Raw genomic sequence first — 27035 nt, forward strand, 5'->3', positions numbered from 1 at the left:
GAATTCCACTGTTAAATGTAGAGGGGAGAGGGGATAGATGGAAAGGGTGCATTAAAGGCCTCTATGAGGAGGAACACTTGTCTGAGGTGATAGAACGAGAAATAGGAAATACAAAAGAAATAGGGGATCCAGTATTAGAATCAAAATTTTAAAAAGCCTTAGAAGATTTGGGATCAAATAAGGCAGAAGGGATAGATAACATTCCATCAAATTTAAAACCATTGGGGAAAGTGCAACAAACCACTATTTACGTTGGTATGTAGGATGTATGAATCCGGCGATACACCATCTGACTTTCGGAAAAATATCATCCACACGGTTCCGAAGAATTGAAGAGGTCACAAGAGCGAGGAATCGTACAGGACATCAAAAAAAAAAAAAAAAAAAAAAAATGGTTCAAATGGCTCTGGGGACTATGGGACTTAACATCTGTGGTCATCAATCCCCTAGAACTTAGAACTACTTAAAGCTAACTAACCTAAGGACATCACACACATCCATGCCCGAGGCAGGATTCGAACCTGCGACCGTAGCGGTGACGCGGTTCCAGACTGAAGTGCCTAGAACCGCACGGCCACACCGGCCGGCCAGGACATCATGTATCCAGTTTGCTGACAAGAATAATACACAGAAGAACGGAAAAGAAAATTGAGGATGTGTTAGATGACGACCATTTTGTCTTTAGGAAATGAAATGAGCGTGTGGCATTGTAGGCTAGAGGCCCCGTCCGGGGAAGTTCGGCCGCCAAGTGCAAGTCTTATGTCAGTCGTCGCCACATTAGGCGACTTGCGCGCCCATGATGAGGATGAAAAGATGATGAGGATAACAACAGCCAGTCCACGAGCGGAGAAAATCTCCAACCCAACCGGGAATCGAACCCAGGCCCGCTGCATGGGAGGCACCCCCTCTCTCTCTCTCACACACACACTTTTTCACATATATTAATATATGTAACAGATATAATCTTAAGACCCCTTGCCATGTAAAGTTTGCTCTCACACAATCACTCTTTCCACCCTCTCTCTCTCTCTCTCTCTCTCTCTCTCTCCCTCTCTCTCTCTTTCTCTCTCTCTCTCTCTCTCTCACTTCCCCTTTCTCTTCCTCTCCTTCTGCCTCTAGCCTTTCATATCTATCTATTAATCCCAATCAAAATTATGTATGTATAATTTTACCGCTGTAGTCAATATGATTATTGTACTTAAAGTCTGTAACATTTGACCTGATTTTTATAAACAAGTATGAAGTTTAAGCCATTATAGAATTTCACCTGCTTGTATGAACGAGTATGAAGTTAAATCTGCTTTAAATTGTCAAAATCGGATTGATATGCCACCTGAAGTATTTATTCCAACACATGTATTCCACACCTCAAAACAGCCATCTAACACCTCCAAATCCTTTAAAAAAATTATTCTGTAATAATGTTGTTACGATATATATTCCTTGTACATTGTGATAACGTCTTGTCTTCTGCTATACGAACCTTGCACCCAGCAGTTTCCAGAGGCCGTATTTGTTTACAAATATGACAGTATACATGTGATGTGTTATGACAGTGAAAGGAACCTGTTACTATTGGAGGTACTCTGTATTACTTATTTTATGTTTACCGTTAGATATAAGTTTAATTTTTTGTCAGAAGAAACCCAAAACCGTGTTCTGAAATAGTGTCTTGTTTCTCCACTAAACAGTGCCACAAGTTCCTCCAAAAAATTGTAACACAACACACACACAAATGTCATACTGACTAACGTAAATCCATCTGATGATGGAGGTTTAAACATTTGAAACGTGTCGTGGAGATAAGTGAAACGGCGACTGGTAACAGTAAACTTGTTGTTTCATATAATGTCAATAACAGTCACGGTAAAGCCTAACCTAAAATATTCGCATTTAAGCGCAGTGCACTTGTTGACGTGTCAACAAGAGCTTGGACAAGAGGAGCAGGGCATTACTGGTGTAGCTCTGTTATCAAAACAACAGTAACGCTGCAGCTGCACGTCGAGAATATTGCCGGCTGAAAGGACTACGGAAGGGTCCTCTTTTCCACGAAGAGGTTCGACTCAACTGGAGATCTGGGCGTCGTGTGGGAAGAGCCCCCCGACCGGTTGCAGCACAGGTGGTTGATGAAATCGCTGTTGCTGTGGCAGACAATGTTGCGCGCAATTCCCGACCGTTAGGCAGTGCGCCTGCTGTGTCACGACACTTCAATATCCCGGAAGGTGCTTCGAACCATTCTGAAACGGTTTCCGTACAAGACCCGTATCCTACAGCAGCTTACACCACAGGACGCACGACGACGTGTTGGCTTCGTTCTCCACTTTCTCGCAAGGATTGAAGTTGACGAGGGCTGGCCCTGGACCTTCCTATGGACAGACGAAGCTCAATTTCTTCTGACAGGTGAGGTGAACACACGGAATTGCCGAGTGTGGGGATCTTCAACCTGTACTCTGCATGAAGATCCTCTGTATGGTGAACGTGTCACTGTGTGGTGTGGCTTCACGGCTTCGTTCATCATTGGCCCATTCCTTTTTGAACAGGTTGGCGTTTCAACAACTTAAGACGTGCAGTATGACTGGCCATCGCTACTGCAATATCCTTCACCAGCATGTCAAGCCTGCCCTACAGGAGAGTGACGCATGGAACTCAACCGTTTTCATGCACCTCGCTCGTAAAGTTAACCTGCTTCTCCGAAACGCATTTGGAAACGATCGAATTATCAACCGATCGTTTCCAAATGCCTGGCCGGCACGATCACATGATCTCACTCCATGTGATTTCTGGTCGTGGGGCTATCTGGAGGACAGAGTTTACCAGGGGAACATTCACACGTGTGCTGATCCGAAGCGCAGCATATCAAGAGAGGTAGCCAGCATACCTACAGACATGCTATGTTCTGGTGTGTAGAATGCAAGCCTGCGCTTTCAGACCCTCCTGAACACTGATGGCCGCCATATTTGTAACACTAATAGTATCGGCATGTAATGATATGATGTACCGCAGCATTACATTAAAAGTTCTTCAATTGAATTGATTCTGCATTATTTCTCTTCCTCACATACTTGACATTAATGTCCGCAAGTTTGGTATTGCTACGGTAATTAGTTTCCGCGTTATAACTCGTTAAAGAAAAAGCACTCCGTCTTCAGGCCACAAGTGACCCATCGGGACCATCCGACCGCCGTGTCATCCTCAGGTGAGGATACGGAAAGGAGGGGTGTGTGGTCAGCACACCGCTCTCCCGGTCGTTATGATGGTTTAACTTGTTAAAGAGGGAAAGTTTAATTTTAACCACTTGTTTGCTGTTACCACCCAGCTCTCTGTTTCTCAAGTGTAAAAATAACGCTGCTGCCACTCGGCCATGCCTTCAGACCTCTCTGCTGCATAATAGTAGTTCAAAACTTCTTTACAACCGCTTCAAGAATCGTATTCCACAACGTAGATGCTTACTGGTTTTGTGTCTCACGTACAGGAGGCGGCGCTGTGACGGAGGCGGTGGTGCACTTCGATGGGGCAGACAACGGCACTGACGGGGGCGGCGTAGATGCGGCGGACATTGACGACGCAGAAGTCGACGGCTCCGGGGACGGTGGGCGTGTCCGCGGCTCCGGCAAGCCGAGCACCTGGCTGGAGTCCAGGTGGCCATTCGGGGACGCCTCCGCCTACTTCGAGTGGACGGTGAGTACCCAGCATGCCGTCTTGTACTACGCTGAAGAGCCAAAGAAACTGGTACATCTGCATAATATCGTGTAGAGCACCCGCGAGCACACAGAAGTGCCGCAACGCGACGTGGCGTGGACTCGCCTAATTTCTGTAGTGCTGGAGGGAACGGACACCATGAATCCCGCAGGGCTGTCTATAAATCCGTACGAGTACTAGAGGGGTGGAGATCTGAACAGCACGATATGCTCAATTATGTTCATGTCTGGGGAATCTGGTGGCCAGCGGAAGAGTTTAAACTCAGAAGAATGCTTCTGGAGCCACTCCGTAGGAATTCTGGACGTGTGGGGTGTCGCATTGTCCTGCTGGAATTGCCCAAGTTCTTCGGAATGCACAATGGACATGAATGGATGCAGGTGATCGGACAGTATGCTTACGTACGTGTTACCTGTCAGAGTCGTATCTGGACGTATAAGGGGTCCAATATCACTCCAACTGCATACGCTCCACACCATCTCAAAGCCTCCACCAACTTGAACAGTCCGCTGGTGGCATGCACGGTCCATGGATAAATGAGGTTGGCTCCATACTGCACACATCCATCCACTCGACACAATTTGAAACGACATTCGTCCGACCAGGCAACATGTTTCCAATCATGAACAGTCCATTGTCGGCGTAAATCTTTGTGTCGTGCAGTCATCAAGGGTACACGAGTGGACCTTCAGCTCAGAAAGCCCATATCGATAATGTTTCGTTGAACGGCTCGCACGTTAACACTTATTGGTGGCGCAGCATTGAAATCGGCAGCAATTTGCGGAAGGGTTGCACTTCTGTCAGGTTGAAAGATTCTCTTCAGCCGTCGTTGGGTCAATTCTTGGAGGATCTTTTTCCGGCCACAGCGATGTCGGAGATTTGAGGTTTCATCGGATTCCTGATATTCACGGTACATTCGTGAAACGGTCGTACTGGAAAATCTCCTCTTGATCACTGCTTCGGAGACGCTGTGTCCCATCGTTCGTGCGCCGACTATATCACAACGTTCAGACTCACTTAAATCTTGGTAAGCTGCCACTGTAGCAGCAGTAGGCGATCTAGCAACTGCGTCAGACATTTGTTGTCTTGTATGGGCGTCGCCGACCGCAGCGCCGTATTCTGCATGTATACGTATCTCTGTATTTGAATACGCATGCCTATACCAGTTTCTTTGGTGCTTCAGCGTACATCACTACTGTGCATGACTCATACACGTAGGTGCATGCCTCTTTCTCAACACGTTGCTACAGCTCCGCTGGTCATTATGCTCCCGAAGTTTCTGCGCGATGTAATCAGGTTGGAGCTGTTCACGTGTATTGCAATATTATAGGCAAAAAGCGACAGGTGGACTCATAGCTGATGAGGTGGTGGTGGTGGTTAGTGTTTAACGTCCCGTCGACAACGAGGTCATTAGAGACGGAGCGCAAGCTCGGGTTAGGGAAGGATTGGGAAGGAAATCGGCCGTGCCCTTTCAAAGGAACCATCCCGGCATTTGCCTGAAACAATTTAGGGAAATCACGGAAAACCTAAATCAGGATGGCCGGAGACGGGATTGAACCGTCGTCCTCCCGAATGCGAGTCCAGTGTAGCTGATGAGGAATGTCGTTAATGTTGAGACTAACCACCTGAAACTTGGTAACTGTGTGTGACAACACCCCTTGCTTAAGGATATTTGTTATCACCATTACTGTATACCTTGTACACTATAGCAGTTGCACGAGCATTTATTTTAATGTTTCTACAAGAATAGTGTCTCATTTCATTGCTGTTAACTTGAAACTAAGGGTATTAAACTCCGATTACAGTGTCGCCCATGAATTTGATCTGTAACAGCCTTGGGTACCTTGCTTTTGAACACGATCATTAACTGTGCAAATTAGATTCAGCGTCTGTGGTGGCAGCTACTCTAAACTGTATCTGACTATCTGTAACTGAAACTGAATACAAAGGTTGGCTATCTATAATACGTTGAATCGCTTCCTCATCAAACAACCACAACACACTGACCAATTATGACGTATAAAGCCTGAGCCGTGTTTGAGAAATGTGAAAATTTTACAAATTAATACAGTTCCTAATTCCACTTCACAAAGTTTGCTTAGGCCCTACGATTGCTTCTTACCTGCTATGGATAACTGAGCTGTGCTTTGTCTTGTTCAGTTGTAAGGTGTGAAGAGTTGAACTGCATGTCATCAAATAAATTGCTGCGTGACTAATAGCCTTAACATTTACCTTAGGCTGTGTTGCCATATGAGGATTTTATTATATTTCTAAAATATGCAACTCACTATCTGTACAATAGCGCAAGGTGTGACAATGCCCTAATGTTACAATTTGTATTAAAACTGTGAGGATAACACAGAGAAATGTTTACAACGAATGAAAAGGTTATTTTAGATTGGAATGGTATTCGAACCATTTTAATAACACAGAAGTGAATCACTTTAACAGTAATCAAGATCCTTACTTCGAAATGTCATACACAGTGCGAACTGATTCAAACAAACGCTTAGGGGGTCTTGAGGCCAGAACGGTATGCTTAATGCTTAACATTTTTTTGTAAAATAAGGGAGCATAAGAAAACACTTCCCAAAAGTATAAAAAAATCACCTTGTAGTGTAACCTAACGTGTCTTATTCGAAAGTCACGTAAAACTATATTATGTATTGTTTACATTTTTTCAAAGAAAATAATTGGATGTTTTCCGTACTGCACCGTTTGTCATTTGTTGCATAAACGTTGAAATTATTAAGAATATCACCTACAAACTAAGACAAATTTGTTTAGTGAACAATTTACACTAATGAATATGGAATCTAAAAAAACCGTTAACAGTATGAATATATTTTAATATCATTATCTACGAATATTTTTAATGCGTAATACTGTTACTTTATTGAATCTCATCGCTCGTGCACCAGGTGTATTTTCTGGCTTGTGAATAGATAAGATACAAAGCCTAGTAAGAAATTCTATAGCCCAGTTATTATTTTTTTATTTTCGTATGCCATTTATTGGCCGGGATATATCCTTCGGGGTACGGCCGCCATATTGCAAGTCTTTTTTAGCTGACGCCACTTCGGCAGTCATGCATAGCTAGACAGGTTTCATTGTGAAATCTGTGTGGTAAGACATTTATTTGATCTACCTGATAGGCTAATGATCTAACAATCAGATCTTTCATTGTTGGACTAAAATACCCGCTGCCTGTTGATTTCATGTATGCTTCAAGTCGCCTTTTTGTTCTGCAGTGACCACATGTTTAAATTTAACATCTGAGTTGTCAACTCTGTTGTGGGGATTATTCTTCGTTTTACGAATGTACCTTTCCAAAGTTGATGTAGGTAAGTCAGACTCCTCGTATGCTTTAAAAAAGAAGATAAAATGTGAGTTCAGAGCATCTAGGAAAGAAAGGAAGAAAAAGAAATATATTGTCTGAAATACACTTGCTGGCCGCTGCGGTCGAGCGGTTCTAGGCGCTTCAGTCCGGAACTGCGCTGTTTCTACAGTCGCAGGTTCGACTCCAATCTCGGGCATGGATGTGTGTGATGTCCTTAGGTTGTTTAGTTTTAAGTAATTCTAAGTCTAGGGGACTGATGACCTCAGATGTTAAGTCCCGTAGTGCTTAGAGCCATTTGAACCACTTGAAATATTCTTGCATCAAAAAAGATGAAGGTGCAGAAAGAGATACCATCCCATTGTGCTCCGCCCATTCCTCCCCAGGAGCCCATGTCAGGTTAATGATTTTTATGGAGCATGGTAACTGACGAGTTGAAAAGAATAATGTAACTAAACTACAGCGAATGATGTGCACTATAAGATTACAAGCCACTTGATGGAGTACATTTAAGAGCTAACGGCTTATCTTGTATTTAAAATCACCAAAACTTATAAAAACGAGAAACGTGAAGGACAACAGTTCAGACCGCTACGGTCGCAGGTTCGAATCCTGCCTCGGGCATGGCTGTGTGTGATGTTCTTGGGTTAGTTAGGTTTAAGTAGCTCTAAGTTCTAGGGGACTGATGACCTCACATGTTAAGTCTCATAGTGCTCAGAGCCATTTGAACCATTTTTTTGAACAACAGTTCACTTACAGGTCCCACTCCAAGCCTAGTCTATCTCGCCTTTGCTTCCATAGTTACGTGTCACTACTGTAGGCTGCAGGATTCTCCAGTCTAGGAAGCAGCACAATCACGTTGCGGCCCACTATCCCGATCCGTCCCACTATTTGAGTATTTTAACTAAATACGGAGGGTGACGAATAATAATTAAGATTCTGAACACACAATAGATAATTCATCCTAGATACCAAAACGTAGATGTTCTTGAACAAAATTTAATATTTACACTGCAATAATTACTCGGCAAGCGTTTGCTATAAAATAAGAACTCCATTCATATTACTTTTTTTTTCCAAATGTGCCGCCTCTTTATGAAATCGTCTCAAAATCATCCTCTACCCTCAGTCACACCAGGGACCATCTCAAATAAAATTCAGTATCTATTCAGTATGTCCGTATGTTAGGTATCTAAAGACACCCATGAAGACACACATTCCAAACATAATAGTCATCTCTCATGACATATAATCCTTTCAGTGTGAAGCAGTGATTACCAAACTGGTCTCCATCGACCTGCAGCGGTCGACCCCAGTCTGGAGAGGCTCCATGGCAATGGTGGAAAAAAAGGTATATTAGATGTAAATGGGGGCCCACGAGAGTAGCAGGTCGCAGTCAAAATTCCTAATTCTTCTCAGGCAGCTGAACTTGCTTCTGTGTACGTCACCGCCAGATCGACTAATGCAGAGGGTGGAGCTACTGTTTGTATTTTCAACCTCCTGCTCGCAACATTCAGCAAAATTATTAATTTTTTTCTAGCCCCACTCCATAAAGCAGCCGGCCGTTGTGGTCGAGCGGTTCTAGGCGCTTCAGTCCGGAACCGTGCTGCTGCTACGGTCGCAGGTTCGAATCCTGCCTCGGGCGTGGCTGCGCGTGCTGTCCTTAGGTTAGTTAGGTTTAAGTAGTTCTAAGCCTAGGGGACTGATGAGGTCATATGTGAAGTCCCAAAGTGATCAGAGCCATTTTTTCCCATAAGGCACTACCCCTTGCCCTCCACCAAGAGTGCAAGGAGTATCCAGCGCTGTCCGTGATGGGGCAGGAACCGCTTCATCACTGATGAAGAGACGTATTAACTTGCGACACATCACAGTACGGCACAGTTACATCGCTGGCCGGACGCAAGACTTGAGCTGACCGAAGTTGACCGACTGCCGAGCCAGATATCTTTCATCTCTTTGTGAACGGACTATGGTTAAGTACCATACAACTCAGATGAGCTTGTTTGGGAGTGTAGGACAAAAGTAAGTAAATTATTTTTTACCAATTTTTCTTTTTGTAGTTCATATAATTGCGTATAATTGAGTAGGTATTAAAGTCCTTGGAGAGGAAATAAAAACCTTGAGGTTCGCCGATGACATTGTAATTCCGTCAGAGACAGCAAAGGAGGAAGAGCAGTTGAACGGAATGGACAGTGTCTTGAAAGGAGGGTATAAGATGAACATCAACAAAAGCAAAACGAGGATAATGGAATGTAGTCGAATTAAGTCGGGTGATGCTGAGGGAACTACATTAGGAAATGAGACACTTTAAGTAGTAAAGGAGTTTTGCTATTTGGGGAGCAAAATAACTGATGATGGTCGAAGCAGAGAGGATATAAAATGTAGACTGGCAATGACAAGGAAAGCGTTTCTGAAGAAGAGAAATTTGTTAACATCGAGTATTGATTTAAGTGTCAGGAAGTCTTTTCTGAAAGTATTTGTATGGAGTGTAGCTATGTATGGAAGTGAAACATGGACGATAAATAGTTTAGACAAGAAGACAATATAAGCTTTCGAAATGTGGTGCTACAGAAGAATGCTGAAAATTAGATGGGTAGATCACGTAACTAATGAGGAGGTATTGAACAAAATTGGGGAAAAGAGGAGTTTGTGGCAGAACTTGACTAGAAGAAGGGATCGGTTGGTAGGACATGTTCTGAGGCATCAAGGGCTCACATATTTAGCATTGGAGGGCAGCGTGGAGGGTAAAAATCGTAGAGGGAGACCAAAAGATGAATACACTAAGCAGATTCAGAAGGATGTAGGCTGCAGTAGGTAGTGGGAGATGAAGGAGCTTGCACAGGATAGAGTAGCATGGAGAGCTGCATCAGACCAGTCTCAGGACTGAAGACCACAACAACAACAATAATTGCGTAGAGATGCGCGGTTGGCTAGGGTTTGAGACGGTTGATTTTGATTGCTACGTCTTGTCATATAGTTCAATTTTTGTCCGCTTATAACTGACACTAAACAAGGCCGAATCCAAAAAGAAGTGTAGACAGTGCAGTGGTGATTGTCTGAAGTTTGGCTTCATTTAACCATAGTTGGAAACTCGACTACCTGTCTACCTTTTATGTGAGAATATGTTAAGAAACGACGCTATGAAACCACCCAAACTGGAGGATGACTTGAGGATGTGTCCCCGTGACAAAAAAGGTAATAATTTGAAATATATACAAATACCTAAAGAATAACTTCAAAAGAGACACACTGTGGATAGTATGTTTGCTTCGGCGTCATAAAAGAGGTGATTATAGTTTTCTGGCTTCTTTCAATATCTCGCTATTTATAGCAGAATCTGGAATACCGCATACTATCGGGTAACAAGGTAATTTTTCCAACATTTAAAGAAGTTTCAAAAACTGTCCTACTCAAAATTGCTTATGATATATCAGAAGAATTCCTTTCAGCGACTATACAATTCAAAGACGTATTGATGAAGTGAGTTATGATACTGAAAGCATCTTCTGCAAACGACCTGCTTCTCCATACAACTATACGAGCGAATTTTACTTGCAACTTACTGCGCCATCCATCGTCAACATCTGCTTCCTAAAAATCTGAATTGTAGACTACATCAATTTCTTCAACCCTTCATTAACACAGTAAATAAAATTACACTAAACGCGCTTATGTGAAGAAAATGACGAGAACTTTATCGATTACTCTTCCGCAACGAAGAACAGTAACTGTGAAAACGTTTATGTTTGACAAGGGTTTTCTCACTTTATGAGATTGTTTAAGATGTTTTGGATGCTAAAGAGCCAATCTTGAAAAAAACGTAATGAAGCTGGAACCAGGCACTGCTTATTTATCTGCTTTGTTTACTAAAAATTAAATGATATTATCTTCCAGTTAGAAGGCGACAGCCTAAATCTGATAGAAACAACGACCGTCATTTCAGCTTTTCTTGCCACAATTAAACTAAAGAAGTAAAACTTCTGATGGCGCGAATTTTCCCAGTTTCCGAGTTTGTCACAAAGTGCCAGGATTGTGTTTCAATATACATTCAACATTTAAGCGTCCTTGTGACTAGATTTGTATTCCATTTATTTTATACAACCATGGTTTCGGCTTTATAGGCACTCTCAGGTGCATTTGAAAAGTCGAAAAATTTCCGACCTTGCTAAAAGACATGTAGAGATAACGTTTATCCGGTCTTATAAACCAGTTGTAGTATTAAAAAATTTAAGTACGAGGGGGAGTTGGAAAATACGTTTCCCCTGTCGACTGTGGTCACAGCTGTGTGTGAAAGGGAAAGAAAAGAGAATGAGACATTAAAGATAAGACACGTGTTAATTTTTCTACATAATTTCCAAGTACATTGAAACATTTGTCATACCGCTTTATAAGCTTCAAAAAGCCTTCCACGGAAGAAATCAGGGCGTTGCACACGGAAGAAGCGTGGAGCGGCTTGTTTGACGTCAGCTTTGCTGCCAAAGCGCCTTCCGAGGAGAGTCTTCTTCAAAGCAGGAAACAGATGGAAGTCACTCTGGTGCGAGATCCGGACTGTAAAGCGGGTGGTGTAGGCGCTCCCAACCAAGAGTTGCAAGATGGTTTTGCGTTGCCGTCGCCGTGTGTGGTCTCGCATTGTCATCCAACAGCAGAACGCCAGATCTGAGAAGGCCAGGCCGCTTTTTCCGAATCACCTCTTTCAATTTCGACAGAGTGGCACAGTACAGCGCAGCATTGATGGTTGTATCCTCCAGAAAGTCCAGCAGCAAAACTTCTTTGGCGTCCCAGAAAACGGTGAGTAGCACTTTACCCGCAGACGGAGTGCTTTTGAACTTCTTTCGGACGGGTGATGACGGATGTTTCCACTCCATGGATGCGGCCTTCGATTCGGGCGTGTAATGGTGGACCCACTTTCATCCCCCGTCACCATCCGAAACAGAAGGTCATTGCCAGATTGACGGTAACGCACGAGCTGTTCCAGGCTGAAAGCCATGCGTTGTTCCACGTGTGTCGGGGTCAGTTGGCGGGGCACCCATCGCGCTGACACCTTACTGTTCTGCCGCTACTCCATCGATGGTGATACGCCGGTTCATCATGTCATCCACTTTCCTGACTTTGCATCTGTAGTGGCAGTGCCCATCCGTCCAGGTCTCGGCATGTCCTGCACTTGCTGACGTCCATCACTGAAATGCTGGCACCATCTCCGCACCGTTTGCCTCGACATCACACCTGACCCATACACCTCAACAAGGCGGTTATGAATTTGTGTACCTGATACTCCATGTGCCCATTCATAGCGGACAACAGCTCTCACTTCCGCCTTTAAAACGCACCTTCTCTCTATAGCTCCGGGAAAAGATTGTGCGGCTGGCCTCCGCTCTGTGCAGGCACTGCGACAGCGCGATCTGCTTGATCGCGGTCGACCTCTGCCCAGTGGTGTGTCGGTGTCTTGCACGAGCGCGTTCACTTGCCGCGTCGTCTTACGCCCATATCACACAACTCTGCCCACAGTCGACAGGGGATACTTGTTTTCGAGCTCTCCCTCTTACATATGAAAGACATATAATATAGCTGAAATTATACATAGGAAATAAACATTAGCGCAATTAAGTTCAATAAGGACAAAAGCTGAAGTAATGCATTAAAATTTGTTCCACGGCCGGGACTTGAACACAGGTCTCCTGCTTACTAGTCTGATGTGTCTTCCATCCACTACACCATCCTCGCTCTGCAGATGATGCAGCTGCACGGACCACCCTAGCCCTATTTTCTCCTCAATAAAAACTTCAATTCACAACTCAGACCATTCTGATTTTACCCTTCTTAAAACGACACTACTGCTGAGGTCCTCCGATATTGGAATAGCACCCCAGCTTTGTGCGTAGTGGGGAAATGCTTACGTACGTGTCACCTGTCAGAGTCGTATCGAGACGTATCAGGGGTCCTATATCACTCCAACTGCACACGCCCACCAGCTTGAACAGTCCCCTGCTGACACGCAGGGTCCATGGATCCATGATGTTGTCTCCATACCCGTACACGTCCATTCACTCGATACAATTTGAAACGAGACTCTTCCGACCAGGCAACATGTTTCCAGTCATCAGCAGTCCAATTTCGGTGTTGACGGACCCAGGCGAGACGTAAAGCTTTGTGTCTTGCGGTCATGAAGGGTACACGAGTGAGCCTTCAGCTCCGAAAGCCGATATCGAAGATGTTTCGTTGAATGATTCGCAAGCTGAAACTTGTTGATGGCCCAGTACTGAAATCTTAAATCGACAGTACTGCTGAGGTTCCCCTATATTGGAATAGCACCACAGCTTTGTACGTAGTGGGGAAATACTTATGTACGTGTCACCTGTCACAGTCGTATCTAGACGTATCAGGGGTCCTAAATTACCCCAACTGTACACGCCCACTACCTTGAACAGTCCCCTGCTGACATACAGGGTCCATGGATTCATGATGTTGTCTCCATACCCGTAGACGTTTATCCGCTCAGCCGGCCGCGGTGGCCGTGCGGTTCTGGCGCTGCAGTCCGGAACCGCGGGACTGCTACGGTCGCAGGTTCGAATCCTGCCTCGGGCATGGGTGTGTGTGATGTCCTTAGGTTAGTTAGGTTTAAGTAGTTCTAAGTTCTAGGGGACTTCTGACCTAAGATGTTGAGTCCCATAGTACTCAGAGCCATTTGAACCATTTTTTGAATCTATCCGCTCAATACAATTTGAAACGAGATCGGTCCAACCAGGCCACATGTTTCCAGTCATCAACAGTCCAATGTCGGTATTGACGGGTCCAGGCGAGTCGTAAAGCTTTGCGCCGTGCAGTCATCAAGGGTACACGAGTGGGCCTTCGGCTCCGAAAGCCCATATCGATGATCTTTCGTTGAATGATTCGAACTCTGACACTTGTTGATTGTCCAGGACTGAAATCTACAGCAATTTGCGAAAGGGTTACAATTCTGTCACGTTGAACGATTCTCTTCAGTCGTCGTTGATCCCGTTCTTGCAGAATCTTTTTCCGGCCGGTCCGCTGCCGGAGATTTGATGTTGTACCGGATTCCTGATATTCACGGTGCACTCGTGAAATGGTCGTACGGGAAAGTCCCCGCTTCGTCCCTGCCTAGTAGATGATGTGTCCCATAGTTTGTTCACCGATTATAACATCACGTTCAAACTCACTTAAATCTTGATAACCTGCCAGTGCAGCAGCAGTAACCGATATAACAACAGCGCCAGACACTTGCTGTCTTATACAGGTTGAAGCGGTGATGAATAGCATCTGTCGTGACTGGTAGATTGGTCGTCGAAGCCCGCACGTTCACCGGATCTGACGTCCCTGGATTTCTTTCTGTGGGGAAAGTTGAAGGATATTTGCAATTGTGATCCACCGACAACGCCTGACAACATGCGTCAGCGCATTGTCAATGCATGTTCGAACATTACGGAAGGCGAAATGCTGTTGAAAGGAATGTCTTTACACGTATTGCCAAATGCAGTTAGGTTGACGGACATCATTTCGAGCATTTATTGCATTAATGTGGTATTTACAGGTAATCACGCTGTAACATCATGCGTTCTCAGAAATGATAAGTTCACAAAGGTACATGTATCACATTGGAACAACCGAAATAAATTCATGAAACGTACCTACGTTCTGTATTTTAATTTAAAAAACCTACCTGTATATTGAGCAAGCAGTAAAGGAAACAAAAGAAAAATTCGGAGTAGGTATTAAAATTCATGGAGAAGAAATAAAAACTTTGAGGTTCGCCGATGACATTGTAATTCTGTCAGAGACAGCGAAGGACTTGCAAGAGCAGTTGAATGGAATGGACAGTGTCTTGAAAGGAGGATATAAGATGAACATCAACAAAAGCAAAACAAGGATAATGGAATGTAGTCTAATTAAGTCGGGTGATGCTGAGAGAATTAGATTAGGAAATGAGGCACTTAAAGTAGTAAAAGAGTTTTGCTACTTGGGGAGCAAAATAACTGATGATGGTCGAAGTAGAGAGGATATAAAATGTAGGCTGGCAATGGCAAGGAAAGCGTTTCTGAAGAAGAGAAATTTGTTAACATCCAGTATTGATTTAAGTGTCAGAAAGTCATTTCTGAAAGTATTCGTATGGAGTGTAGCCATGTATGGAAGTGAAACATGGACGATAAATAGTTTGGACAAGAAGAGAATAGAAGCTTTCGAAATGTGGTGCTACAGAAGAATGCTGAAGATTAGATGGGTAGATCACATAACTAATGAGGAAGTATTGAATAGGATTGGGGAGAAGAGAAGTTTGTGGCACAACTTGACCAGAAGAAGGGATCGGTTGGTAGGACATGTTCTGAGGCATCAAGGGATCACCAATTTAGTATTGGAGGGCAGCGTGGAGGGTAAAAATCGTAGAGGGAGACCAAGAGATGAATACGCTAAGCAGATTCAGAAGGATGTAGGTTGCAGTAGGTACTGGGAGATGAAAAAGCTTGCACAGGATAGAGTAGCATGGAGAGCTGCATCAAACCAGTCTCAGGACTGAAGACCACAACAACAACAACCTGTTACCAACTGTTCGTCTGAAATTGTGAGCCATATGTTTGTGACTATTATAGCGCCAGCTATCACAAAGCGGAAGAAGTTGTCCAACTAAAACATTCATATTTCTTTACGTACTATACGAATATGTAATAAAAAATGGGGGTTCCTATTTAAAAAAAGACAATTGATATCCGTTTGACCTATGGCAGCGCCATCTAGCGGGACAACCATAGCGCCATCTGGTTCCCCCCCTTCAAGCTAGACAAGTTTCGTTCCTTGAAGTTTTTTCGTTTGACGCTTATTTCGTGAGATATTTGGCCCGGCCACGATCAATGGACCACCCTGTATAGGCGTTACCGACTGCAGCGCCGTATTCTGCCTGTTTACATATCTTTGCATTTGAATACGCATGCCTTTACCAGTTTCCTTGGCGGTTCACTGTAATATCTAGCAGTGCAGTTTCCGTGATGATTTATTTGAGTCTGTACAGCCCAAATAGCAGGTCAGTGCTGTAGCGACATGAAGTGGGTACTGGAGAAGAGCAACTGCAGGCATCCGCGTGGTGTATGGGGGACAGACGGGCAGCCGTCACGGCCAGCCGCGCTCTCCCATTAATTATGCCGCCACGCCGTCCCATACAGCAGTACAACAGCGGCTGTATTATTCACACAGCAGGCGTGGTAGGGTCGCTGTGAATAGGGACCCTATCATTACGTCACATCACAGCCCAACACGGCGCACTCTCTGGGTCTGAATAGCCTGCAGTCTCCCACTGCGATAACTACATTCCGATTTTTTCCTTAAAAAAAAAAAAAAGTGAATCGAACACAAAGGAAGGCGAACGAGAATTCTCTCTGGTGTAAACGACAGGCGCGTATATGCAGACGGAATTCGGTCGTGTTCGGTCCGCATTCGCTTGCGTTCGCTCGTGTTAAACTGGATGTCCGTCTTTTAGCGAACGATCAGAAGAAGATCGCGTGTTCTACGCTTCGATTCTATTGAGACGCCTGTTTAAATCCATAGAACAGAACAGGTAGTTGGAATTGTGGAAAGTGGCCAAAAATGAAGGCTGTCAGTTACACTCGAAGACATATAACTTTATTTACTTGCCCAAACATGACGGCGCAAATTTCCGATCTTAACTATCGACTGAATATGTGAACCAATCTTATGGCTTAAGGACACAACCTCTTTAATTTTTAAAACGGCTGAAGGCCCATGATTTAAAACACAACTACAATATATTTTTAGAAGGCAGGAAGCCTAAGGCTTTATACTTAAATTTATTTTTTTTTTGTTTGTTAAATGAGGCTGAAGGCCCAAACAATCTAAAATTTAACAAGTAAGGAATTTAAGATTTTCAGACGGCTGAAGGTCCATGATTGAAAAACACAACTTCAATAAATTTTCTAAAGGCAGAAGGCCCAAAGCTTTATCCAGAAAAATATATCTTAAAAGAGGCTGAAGGCGCAAACAATGCGGAGTGGCCGTGCGGTTCTAGGCGCTACAGTCTGGAACCGAGCGACCGGTACGGTCGCAGGTTCGAATCCTGCCTCGGGCATAGATGTCCTTAGGTTAGTTAGGTTTAATTAGTTCTAAGTTCTAGGCGACTGATGACCTCAGAAGTTGCATAGTGCACCAGAGCCATGTGAACCGTTTTTGAACCCAAACAATGCAAGGCTTGACAAGTAAGGAACTTTCAGTTTTAAAACGGCTGAAGGCCCAAGATTTAAAACCCAACTAAAGGCATACATTTTCAAACCATCGGCTGTAAGCCATTAAAATACACAATCAAACACCAATAAGAAAAGGCAGTACAGCCAGCGGCACTCAAAGTTTCCGGGGGTCGGTCTGCACTTGAAATATTAACGTTCGCTTAGGGGAGACAGGTAGTCGTCCCAGCTATATCCGATCCGCCGGCAACCCAACCAAGAGACAGCCAACGGACCCACCAACAAGACGACTTGCTAACCACCGACCAGTATACTAGAATTCCAAAGCCAAAATGTAAAAGGCGTAGCCGCCCACAACCAAGTATGCATAAGCTGTCAAAACTACACACACGTGTTAGACAACGACAACACGGTGAGGAAAGGACACTGCCTGAATTGTACGTCAGCGGCCAGGGCAGGTAGCCGGAATGCCAACGGCCGCAAGGCAGAAAATTCCGCTGGTGCACTTAGACTTCAAATAACCCAAATACAGTTCGCCGGATGGTGGCCAAACTTTCGCCAACTCGAACACTCGCTCTTGCTCACGGGAATACCCCCAACAGCCAACCGTGAAAACCAACGGCACAATGTGAACAGACTGGCTTCGGTAATTAAATCACCACTCAACTTTGATGTCCTGGGTCGGTGAGCCACGAACCCCGTAGCAATCGGAACAGCTCCCACACACTCAGACACTGCGTAGAGACCGCCAGCGGGCCCGGCCCACTGCGCCGCGCGGAGATTTCCTGACTGATCCACACCAACCGACCGACTGCCGCACGCCGGCTAGCCGGAAACTATAAGCACCAGACCAGATAGTACAAGGTGCGAATATCGATACACACCGCTGCTGCCACACGTAGGAAGAGGAAGAACCACGGCATAACCGCAATAACCGCGGGAAATCAAACTGTAACGCGCTCACCAAAGTTCCCGACGCAGAGTAACAATCAAGTTTTAAACCAACACATAAGCCGGGACCAGCACGGATCACCTATCAGTAGACAAAGTTTTCGTCTGCTGTCTTTTCTACTTGCGTCTACTTGTATTGCTCGTGACATGCGCTGGCGGTGGAGTGGTCCGAAGAGAACGTAATTTTGCTAGCGGAAGAATGCAGATGTCATATGTGCTTGTGGGATCCAAGAGATACACAGCATAAACGCCGAAGGAAGAGATATGCGCTTGGTAGAAAATTGCCGAAGCACTCGAAGGTCCTAGATGTACCGTGAAAAAGACGATAAACTCATTAGATGCTGGCATCATGAGACAGCAGAGTGAACAGACACAAGTTTTGTATTTCTCTTTTTATTGAAAAAGTAAACAAGGAAGACTTAGTTGAAAGTAATCAACTGTAAAGATGTCTATTATGCTGATCAAAATAAAAATTAGTGGGTGGAGCAAATAAAAGTGACCCGAACGAGTGGATACGATTGGACATGGAAATGTTCATGTAGCCACACCCATACCACTTGTTCACCCGCCACGTGATCGACACCAGTTCAGAGCGTAGATCGGCCTGTGTCAGTGTGACCGGAGCAGTGCAAAGTGGCTACAAGCGGCTGTTCGCTGTGGAAAGTTACATGACAATAAAGTCGTGGAAACTGTGTGGTCAGTTTTTAAATTAGAAAATTAATGACTGCATAGTGCCAGCAAAGAGCGCCATGTAACGCACTGTCCGAAAATGGAGCCAGACAGTATCTGTGTAGAACAAGCCAAAAAACATTCCAAGACGTGCCCCGCACACCGGAAAACCGGAAAATGTGGCTGAAGTTGACCAGAAACAATTTCGAGTCCTACCAAATCAACCCGACGCCGGTCACCAGAGACCGTCATATCACTCTGGCTAATACTCCACCTTCATCTAAAATGAAACTTTCACTCTGCAGCGGAGTATGGGCTGATATGTCAGATTAAATTGTGTGTAGGACCTTGACTCGACCTCGGGACCGAGTTCGAGTTTCGGTCCGCCACACAGCTTTAATCTGACATATCAGCACACACTCCGCTACAGAGTGAAAATTTCATTCTGGAAACATCCCCCAGGCTGTGGCTAAGCTACACTACTGACCATTAAAATTGCTACACCAAGAAGAAATGCAGATGATAGGTGGGTATTCATTGCACACATATATAATACTAGAACTGACATGTGATTACGTTTTCACGCAATTTGATTACATAGATCCTGAGAAATCAGTACCCAGAACAACCACCTCTGGCCGTAATAACGGCCTTCATACGCCTGGGCATTGAGTCAAACAGAGCTTGGATGGCGTGTAAAAGTACAGCTGTCCATGCAGCTTCGAAACGATACCACAGTTCATCACGAGTAGTGACTGGCGTATTGTGACGAGCCAGTTGCTCGGCCACCATTGACCAGACGCTTTCAATTGGTGAGAGATCTAGAGAATGTGCTGGCCAGGGCAGCAGTCCAACATTTTCTGTATCCAGCGGTCGTGCATTAGCCTGCTGAAATGTAGGGTTTCGTCCGCAGCTCGTGGTCGTGCGGTAGCGTTCTCGCTTCCCACGCCCGGGTTCGATTCCCGGCGGGGTCAGGGATTTTCTCTGCCTCGTGATGACTGGGTGTTGTGTGCTGTCCTTAGGTTAGTTAGGTATAAGTAGTTCTAAGTTTAGGGGACTGATGACCAAAGACGTTAAGTCCCATAGTGCTCAGAGCCATTTGAACCAAACGTAGGGTTTCGCAGGGATCGAATGAAGTGTAGAGCCACGGATTGTAACACATCTGAAATGTAACGTCCACTGTTCAAACTGCCGTCAATGCGAACAAGAGGTGATCGAGACGTGTAACCAATGGCACCCCATACAATCACGCCAGTTGATATGCCAGTATGGGATGACGAATACACGCTTCCAATGTGCGTTCACCGCGAAACACGGATGCGACCATCATGATGCTGTAAACAGAACCTGAATTCGTCCGAAAAAAATGACGTTTTGCCATTCGTGCACCCAGGTTCGTCGTTGAGTACACCATCGCAGGCGCTCCTGTCTGTGATGCAACGTCAATGGTATCCCCGAAATGGTCTCCGAGCTGATAGTCCATGCTGCTGCAAACGTCGTCGATTTGTTCGTGCAGATCGTTGTTGCTTTGCAAACGTCCCCATGTGTTGACTCAGGGATCGAGACGTGGCTGCACGATCCGTTACAGCCATGCGGATAAGATGCCTGTCATCTCGACTGCTAGTGATACGAGGCCGTTGGGATCCAGCACGGCGTTCCATATTACCCTCCTGAACCCACCGATTCCATATTATGCTAACAGTCACTGGATCTCGACCAACGCGAGCAGCAATGTCGCGACACGATAAACCGCAATCGCGATAGGCTACAATGCGACCTTTATCAAAGTCGGAAACGTGATGGTACGCATTTCTACTCCTTACACGAGGCATCACAACAAGGTTTCACCAGGCAACGCCGGTCAACTGCTGTTTGTGCATGAGAAATCGGTTGGAAACTTTCCTCATGTCATCACGTTGTAGGTGTCGCCACCGGCGCCAACCTTGTGTGAATGCTCTGAAAAGCTAATCATTTGCATATCACAGCACCTTCTTCCTGTCGGTTAAATTTCGCGTCTGTAGCACGTCATCTTCGTGGTGTAGCAATTTCAATGGCCAGTCGTGTATGTCTCCGCAATATCCTTTCATCCAGGAGTGCTGGTTCTGTAAGATATGCAGGACAGCTTCTGTGAAGTTTGGAAGGTAGGAGACGAGGTACTGGCGGAATTAAAGCTGTGATGACGGGTTGTGAGTCGTGCTTGCGTAGCTCAGATGGTATAGCAATTGCCTGCCGATGGAAAAGGTCCCGATTTTGAGTCTCGTTCGGGCACACAGTTTTAATCTGCCAGGAAGTTCCACCTTCATCTGCACATGCATCCCTACCGAGTGTCTGTTGCTCGCGCATTACAACTAGCGGGCGCTCGTCAGCGCCTCCAGTTTTGTGAGTGGCTGTTTACTGAGATAACAATGAATGGCTTGGGCTTGGATCTGTTCATGTCTGATGAGGCCTGCTTTCACCCGAGTGGTTATTTCAGCTCACAGAATCACAGGTTCTTTGCACCACTGAATCCGAATAACTTCCACGAAACACCATCACCGGCGCATGATTAGAAGTTTGGGGTTTGGTGTGCAGTGTCTGCACGCCGCCCTATTGGTCCCGTCTCCTTTTGTGAGACGCAGACTTCAGCGCATTATATTCCCAACATTTTGAAACCATTTGTGGCAGCATTAACGGATGAGGAAAAGACCTACAGTCACTTCTAACTGGATGGAGCAGCCGGCCGATCCTTGGAGCACATTTACAAAAAAATCTTCATGGTTGTCAGCAGAGGTCAGTCTGGTCGCGGCCCTAGATGGCCACCCAGGTCACCTGATCTGTCAGTGTTCGGTTACTTTACGTGGAGAGCCCTCTAGTCTAAGGTGTAACGGAAGACGAGATTAGTGTTTAACGTCCCGTCGACAATGAGATCATTAGAGACGGAGCACAAGCTCGGATTAGGGAAGGACTGGGAAGGAAATCGGCCGTGCCCTTTCAAAGGAACCGTCCCAGCATTTGCCTGAGACGATTTAGGGAAATCACAGAAAACCAATTCGAGTCCAGTGTGCTAACCACTGCGCCATCCCGCTCGGTAAAGGTGTATCAGAACAATTCTCACTGTCTTCAAGAACTGCAGCAGAACATTTTGGATGAAATTGCAGCTATTCCAGCAGTCCAGCTTCGGCCTGCCTTCAGTAACTTGTTGATCAGGACCCAAAAGTGGCAAGAGATGAATGGTGGTCACTTTAAACATCTGCTATAGTCAAGTTAGTACTGCATTTCCTTTCCTCTCCTGTATTTGTTTCGTACCTTGGAACTATGGGTTCAAATGGCTCTAAGCACTATGGGACTTAACATCTGAGGTCATCAGCCTCCTAGAACTTAGAACTACTTAAACCTAACTAACCTAAGGACATCACACACATCCATGCCCGAGGCAGGGTTCGAACCTGCGACAGTAGCAGCAGCGCGGTTCCGGACTGAAGCGCCTAGAACCACTCGGTCACACGGGACGGCCTGGTACTGTGTCCTCTGGGCCACTTTTATTTGACCCACCCAGTATATGAAAGACCCGATCATCCTTGTCGCTTCTGTTTTTGGGACGCAATGTCGATGGTTGTCTCCACAAATGCCGTCATCGAGGTGAATGGCAGCTCGAAACGTGCAGTGTGCCACGGACGCAGGATAGTGGGAGCTGTTTTATGCTATGCATGGATCCTGTGGTAGTAGTCGAAGACATGCTGACAGCTGCGGACCACCTGCATCCCTTCAAGCTTGATGTCTTCTCCGGCAGCGAGGTCATCTTTCATCCGTATAACTGTCTTAGAGCCAGAACCGTGCTACAGTGGTTTGAGGAGCATTGTACTGAACTCTCACTGATTTCTCGGCGACCAAATTCGCCTGATATAGATCCTGATGTGAATCCATCGAGTCAGTATCGCGCGTTATCACCGCGTACCCAAATCAGAGACCAGTTAGACCAGTTATTTACGCGAATTACAATACCGGTGCGTAGACATTTGAAGCCACATACCTCCACAAGTCTACCAACAGACTATCGGATCTTTGATATGTAGACTCAGTGATGTATTTCGTTCCATGATCTAGACAGAAAAGTGGGAATTGGCACTAAACAAAGAAAAGTGCTGGGTCATCCACATGGGTACTAAAAGAAATCCGATAAATTTTGGGTATACGATAAATCGCACAAATCTAAGGGCTGTCAATCGACTAAATACCTAGGAATTAAAATTACGAGCAACTTAAATTGGAAAAGCCACAAATATTGTGGGGAAGGCGAAACAAAGAACACTTGGAAGATGCGACAAATCCACTGAACAGACAGCCTACATTACATTTGTCCGTCTCCTGCTGGAGTATTGCTGCGCGGTGTGGGATCCTTACCAGGTAGGATTGACGGAGGTCATCGAAAAAGTGCAAAGAAGGGCAGCTCGTTTCGTGTTATCGTGCAATAGGGGTGAGAGTGTCACTGACATGATACACAAGTTGGTGTGGCAGTCACTGAAACAAAGGCGGTCTTCTTTGCGGCGTGATCTATTTAAGAAATTTCAATCAACAACTTTCTCTTCCAAATGCGAAAATAGTTTGTTGACACCCACCTACGTAACGAGAAACGATCGTCTTAATAAAATAAGAGAAATCGGATTTCGAACGGAAAGATGTAGGTGTTCCTTTTTCTCACGCCCCATTCGAGAGTGGAGTGGTAGAGAAGTAGTATGAAAATGGTTCGATGAACCCTCTGCCAGGCACTTAAGTGCGAATTGCAGTAATGATGTAGATGTATATGTAGAGACTGTCAAACAAGCTAATAAGCAGGTGGTCATAATGTTTCGGCTCGTTAGTGTCTGTTGGTGCGTGAAAAACAGCGTGCTGTAATCGAGTTCGTCTATATATGTAGCATACTGTGCTTCAGCATGACAACACCAGACCACACACGAGTGCAGCGACATCAGCAACAATCGGACGCCTTCGGCTTACTGTCATCGACCATCCTCGATACAGTCCCAGCTTGCCCCCATCTGTTTCCAAAAACCTAAAGAACGCCTTAGTGGACTTCACTTTGATTGCTTTGAAGTGGTGCAAGCAGATTTGAGGTTATGGCTCCGACAACAAAAATTCTACAGTGACGGTGTCAACGAACTGGTCTGTTGGTGGAGGAAATGTGTTCTTGGCCAGAGAGACTATGTTGAGAAATAAATACGTAGACTTGAAGAATAAAGATGTCGAATGTTAATAACGTTTGTTTTACTTAAAAAACTTTAAAGAGTTTGCACACGAAACATTCGGAGGCATTACTTTTCTCCACGCCCTCTATGGTGGAGGTCAGGTGCTGTAGCGTGGACGCTTGGATGCAAAACAGGGAGTCTATAGTGACAGGCAGAGTCCACTTAGTGGTACAATTACAACCGTGCAGAAAACATCATTTGTAAAGTTTGTAATTTGTTTGTGGGAAGAGTGTTTGATGCAGCTAAAGAACAAGCAACACACTCAAGCGTGTACATATTAAGGTATCACATATAAAAATGTCTGCCCTTACATCTGTTACGCCCTATACATCGATACTTCTATGAAATATCGAATCTTACTCTTACCTATCTCTGTGGGACCCTAGATCGTAGGCCGCGTCGGGGGGATGTGGTGTGACCTATTGATGCCGACAAAGACTTGTAGGCAGGTAGTGTGCGACATCAGCAAATGAAGTGAACATGTACAGCTGGCGTCACGGTATAGTTGATCCAATGCAGGAGTGAAGTAGTCATTCTATAATTAGTATAGTGGAATATAGAATAGATCGGGAGAGTGTTGTAGAGTGAGGATAGAGTAGCTAAGGGTAGATGGTGTTTCTTGGCCAATGTTTTAGTCTAGTGACATGAAGGAACACGCACTAGAGGCCGCCATAAGCAGTTTCTGACATGCGTTTTTGTTACTGTGAGACTTGAGGTAGTGTATCGCTTAGGATTTATAACTGTTCTGAGCTCTCTACATTTAAGTGCTGTATAATATGGGTATATAAAAGCTATTTGGAAAATGTTAATTCCTCAGTTAAGGAATTTTATGGAGAGCAAAATACTGTGTATTTTTAAAAACAGTTATATAACGTGTGGACAGTTAAGCCACATTTCGTCAGTTTAGGACTATCTTGTAGCTTAGAATGGGAGGTCGTCTACTATCGCCGGACCCGGTGGCCGAGCGGTTCTAGGCGCTTCAGTCCGGAACCACGATGCTGCTACGGTCGCAAGTTCGAATCCTGCCTTGGGCATGGATGTGTGTGATGTCCTTAGGTTAGGTAGGTTTAAGTAGTTCTAAGTTTAGGGGACTGATGACCTCAGCTGTGAAGTCCCATATTGCTTAGAGCCATGTGAACCAGTTTTTCTTCTACTATCGAACACATGATATTTACAAACGATCTGAGTTTTTTTAAATGTCTTAACAATATCCCCCATCTTGAAAATGGAAATTTGTGTTGAGTGCCAACAGCTTTTATTTCAAAAAGTTTTTAACTTGTTACTGGTTTTCGATCATACTTCGTCTTAATTTGATTTCACTTACTGTTTATTCGTGTGTATTAGAGTAATAATGTGACAGACTATTAAATTCAGTATTAGGAAGATTTTGTCGATTGCAACATTCTTAAATTGCAATACAATATTTTCCTACGTGCATGACCATTTTATACCTTCGAAGATGTTTTCAAATTTGGAGAAAATTAGAATAAAGTACTGCCATTTTAACACTTTCCAGACTTTCGTTTCTAGGCAATCCTGTAACAGAAGTACCTTCCTCTTCTTTAGTTTCACCTCTTTGGGATACGGCGAATCAGTCATTTCTTTGCTTGTTGTTCCTTCCTTTGGGTCCAGTATTCCTTCATTCTCTCTGACCTCCTTCTCTCCTGTTCGGAGACGTTGGGTTTCAACTTTATTTTAAATATGCCTTGGAAACTTATTTTTTCGTCATTAGTACTTACCTGAGCCATCATGTCGACTAATGACTTTTTGTAATTTTTAAATCTAATTAATAGAAGTATATTTACGCAATTTTTAAGTGATACTATTCGCTTTTTATGTGGCCCTGTCTTTTTTCTGAAACTGCTGGTTGGTATCGAAGGTTTCAGAACGTGCTTCAGGCTTGATTACATCACAAGGTATCTCGGGTGTAAGTTGTTTGATAAACGCTGTCTACAAATAGTCCGACGCAGAGTTTAAATGTAGTTGCAGAAATTGGAGAGAGCATGCCGAAGATCAAGCAGGTTTCTGTTGAACTGACGTATTCAGTCCGTGAGCTTTTATAGCCAGTCTTGTGTTCTTCCGGCCGACGTCTACCGCTGAGAGATTGTGGACTTCCAACTGCAGGGTTGTCTTCTGCGGACTTCTGACGCACTTCCCATCCCCGGACCAGAAGGATGGCGGGCGGGGGTGGGGGGGGGGGGTGGATGGAGGAGGAGGGGGGAATACTAGAGCCACCATCGGCAGTCGTAAATCCTTATAACGGAGTCGGTGTCCTCGGAGACTTGGAACCCACCGCACTTCTGCGCGAAATATAGACGTCTGGAGTTCCGAGGGCAAGCGCCGTTGCTGCCCCTTCGTCGAATGGCGGTCATTCTGGTCAGAATAATATGACAAGAACAATATAGGATGCAGTGTCGTTTCGTCTTGTTGCACTGGGAACGGAATCGTCCTGCTCGACATCTTGAAAATTTTTGTACAAGAATAATTCCCCTAAAGAACTGCACTGCCAAGATATTAGCTGCTAAGACGCACTGCAAGTATTTCTGAAAAAAATGTTTAAAATGGTCGCTCCTATTGGAGCTTTATAGCATCTGGATAAGTGTAGCGATCCAGGCCCATAGCCTTGGTCGCAGCGCATTTATAAACAGCGAATACGACACGACCCAGTCGTAATTTGTAAAGCGCATTTGCACTGATAATTTCTTCGACACTACTCTAAACACTATTCTCTGGATATGCATAAAAATCATCAGTTGCTTTTTGCAATATGGTATCGCTAAGTGCTAACAGCAGAGAAAAAACTGAAATGATATTCATTGTGTTTTTGTGATATATTCCTGCTAATAGCATCTCTCTTTATGTTCCACAGTTTCACAGTAATGTGGAATCCAGTTAACATTACCAATTTTGCTAATATGAAGAACATGGTTTCCAGTCTAAATCACCCGCTTCACCTAAAGA

At 44.7% G+C, this 27035-nt stretch overlaps 1 protein-coding gene across 2 annotated transcripts in view; it reads left to right on the forward strand.

The window, feature by feature from the left end:
- LOC124717086 overlaps window positions 1-27035 on the forward strand; it is a 583165-nt gene that overhangs the window by 304085 nt on the left and 252045 nt on the right. For both annotated transcript variants that reach the window (XM_047243783.1, XM_047243784.1), the window contains exon 5: window positions 3473-3678. In XM_047243783.1, coding sequence (XP_047099739.1) covers window positions 3473-3678 — 206 coding nt within the window. The remainder of the gene's footprint in view (window positions 1-3472; window positions 3679-27035) is intronic.

This window comes from Schistocerca piceifrons, chromosome 9 (assembly GCF_021461385.2).
Source record: "Schistocerca piceifrons isolate TAMUIC-IGC-003096 chromosome 9, iqSchPice1.1, whole genome shotgun sequence".
NCBI classification, from domain to species: Eukaryota; Metazoa; Arthropoda; class Insecta; order Orthoptera; family Acrididae; genus Schistocerca; species Schistocerca piceifrons.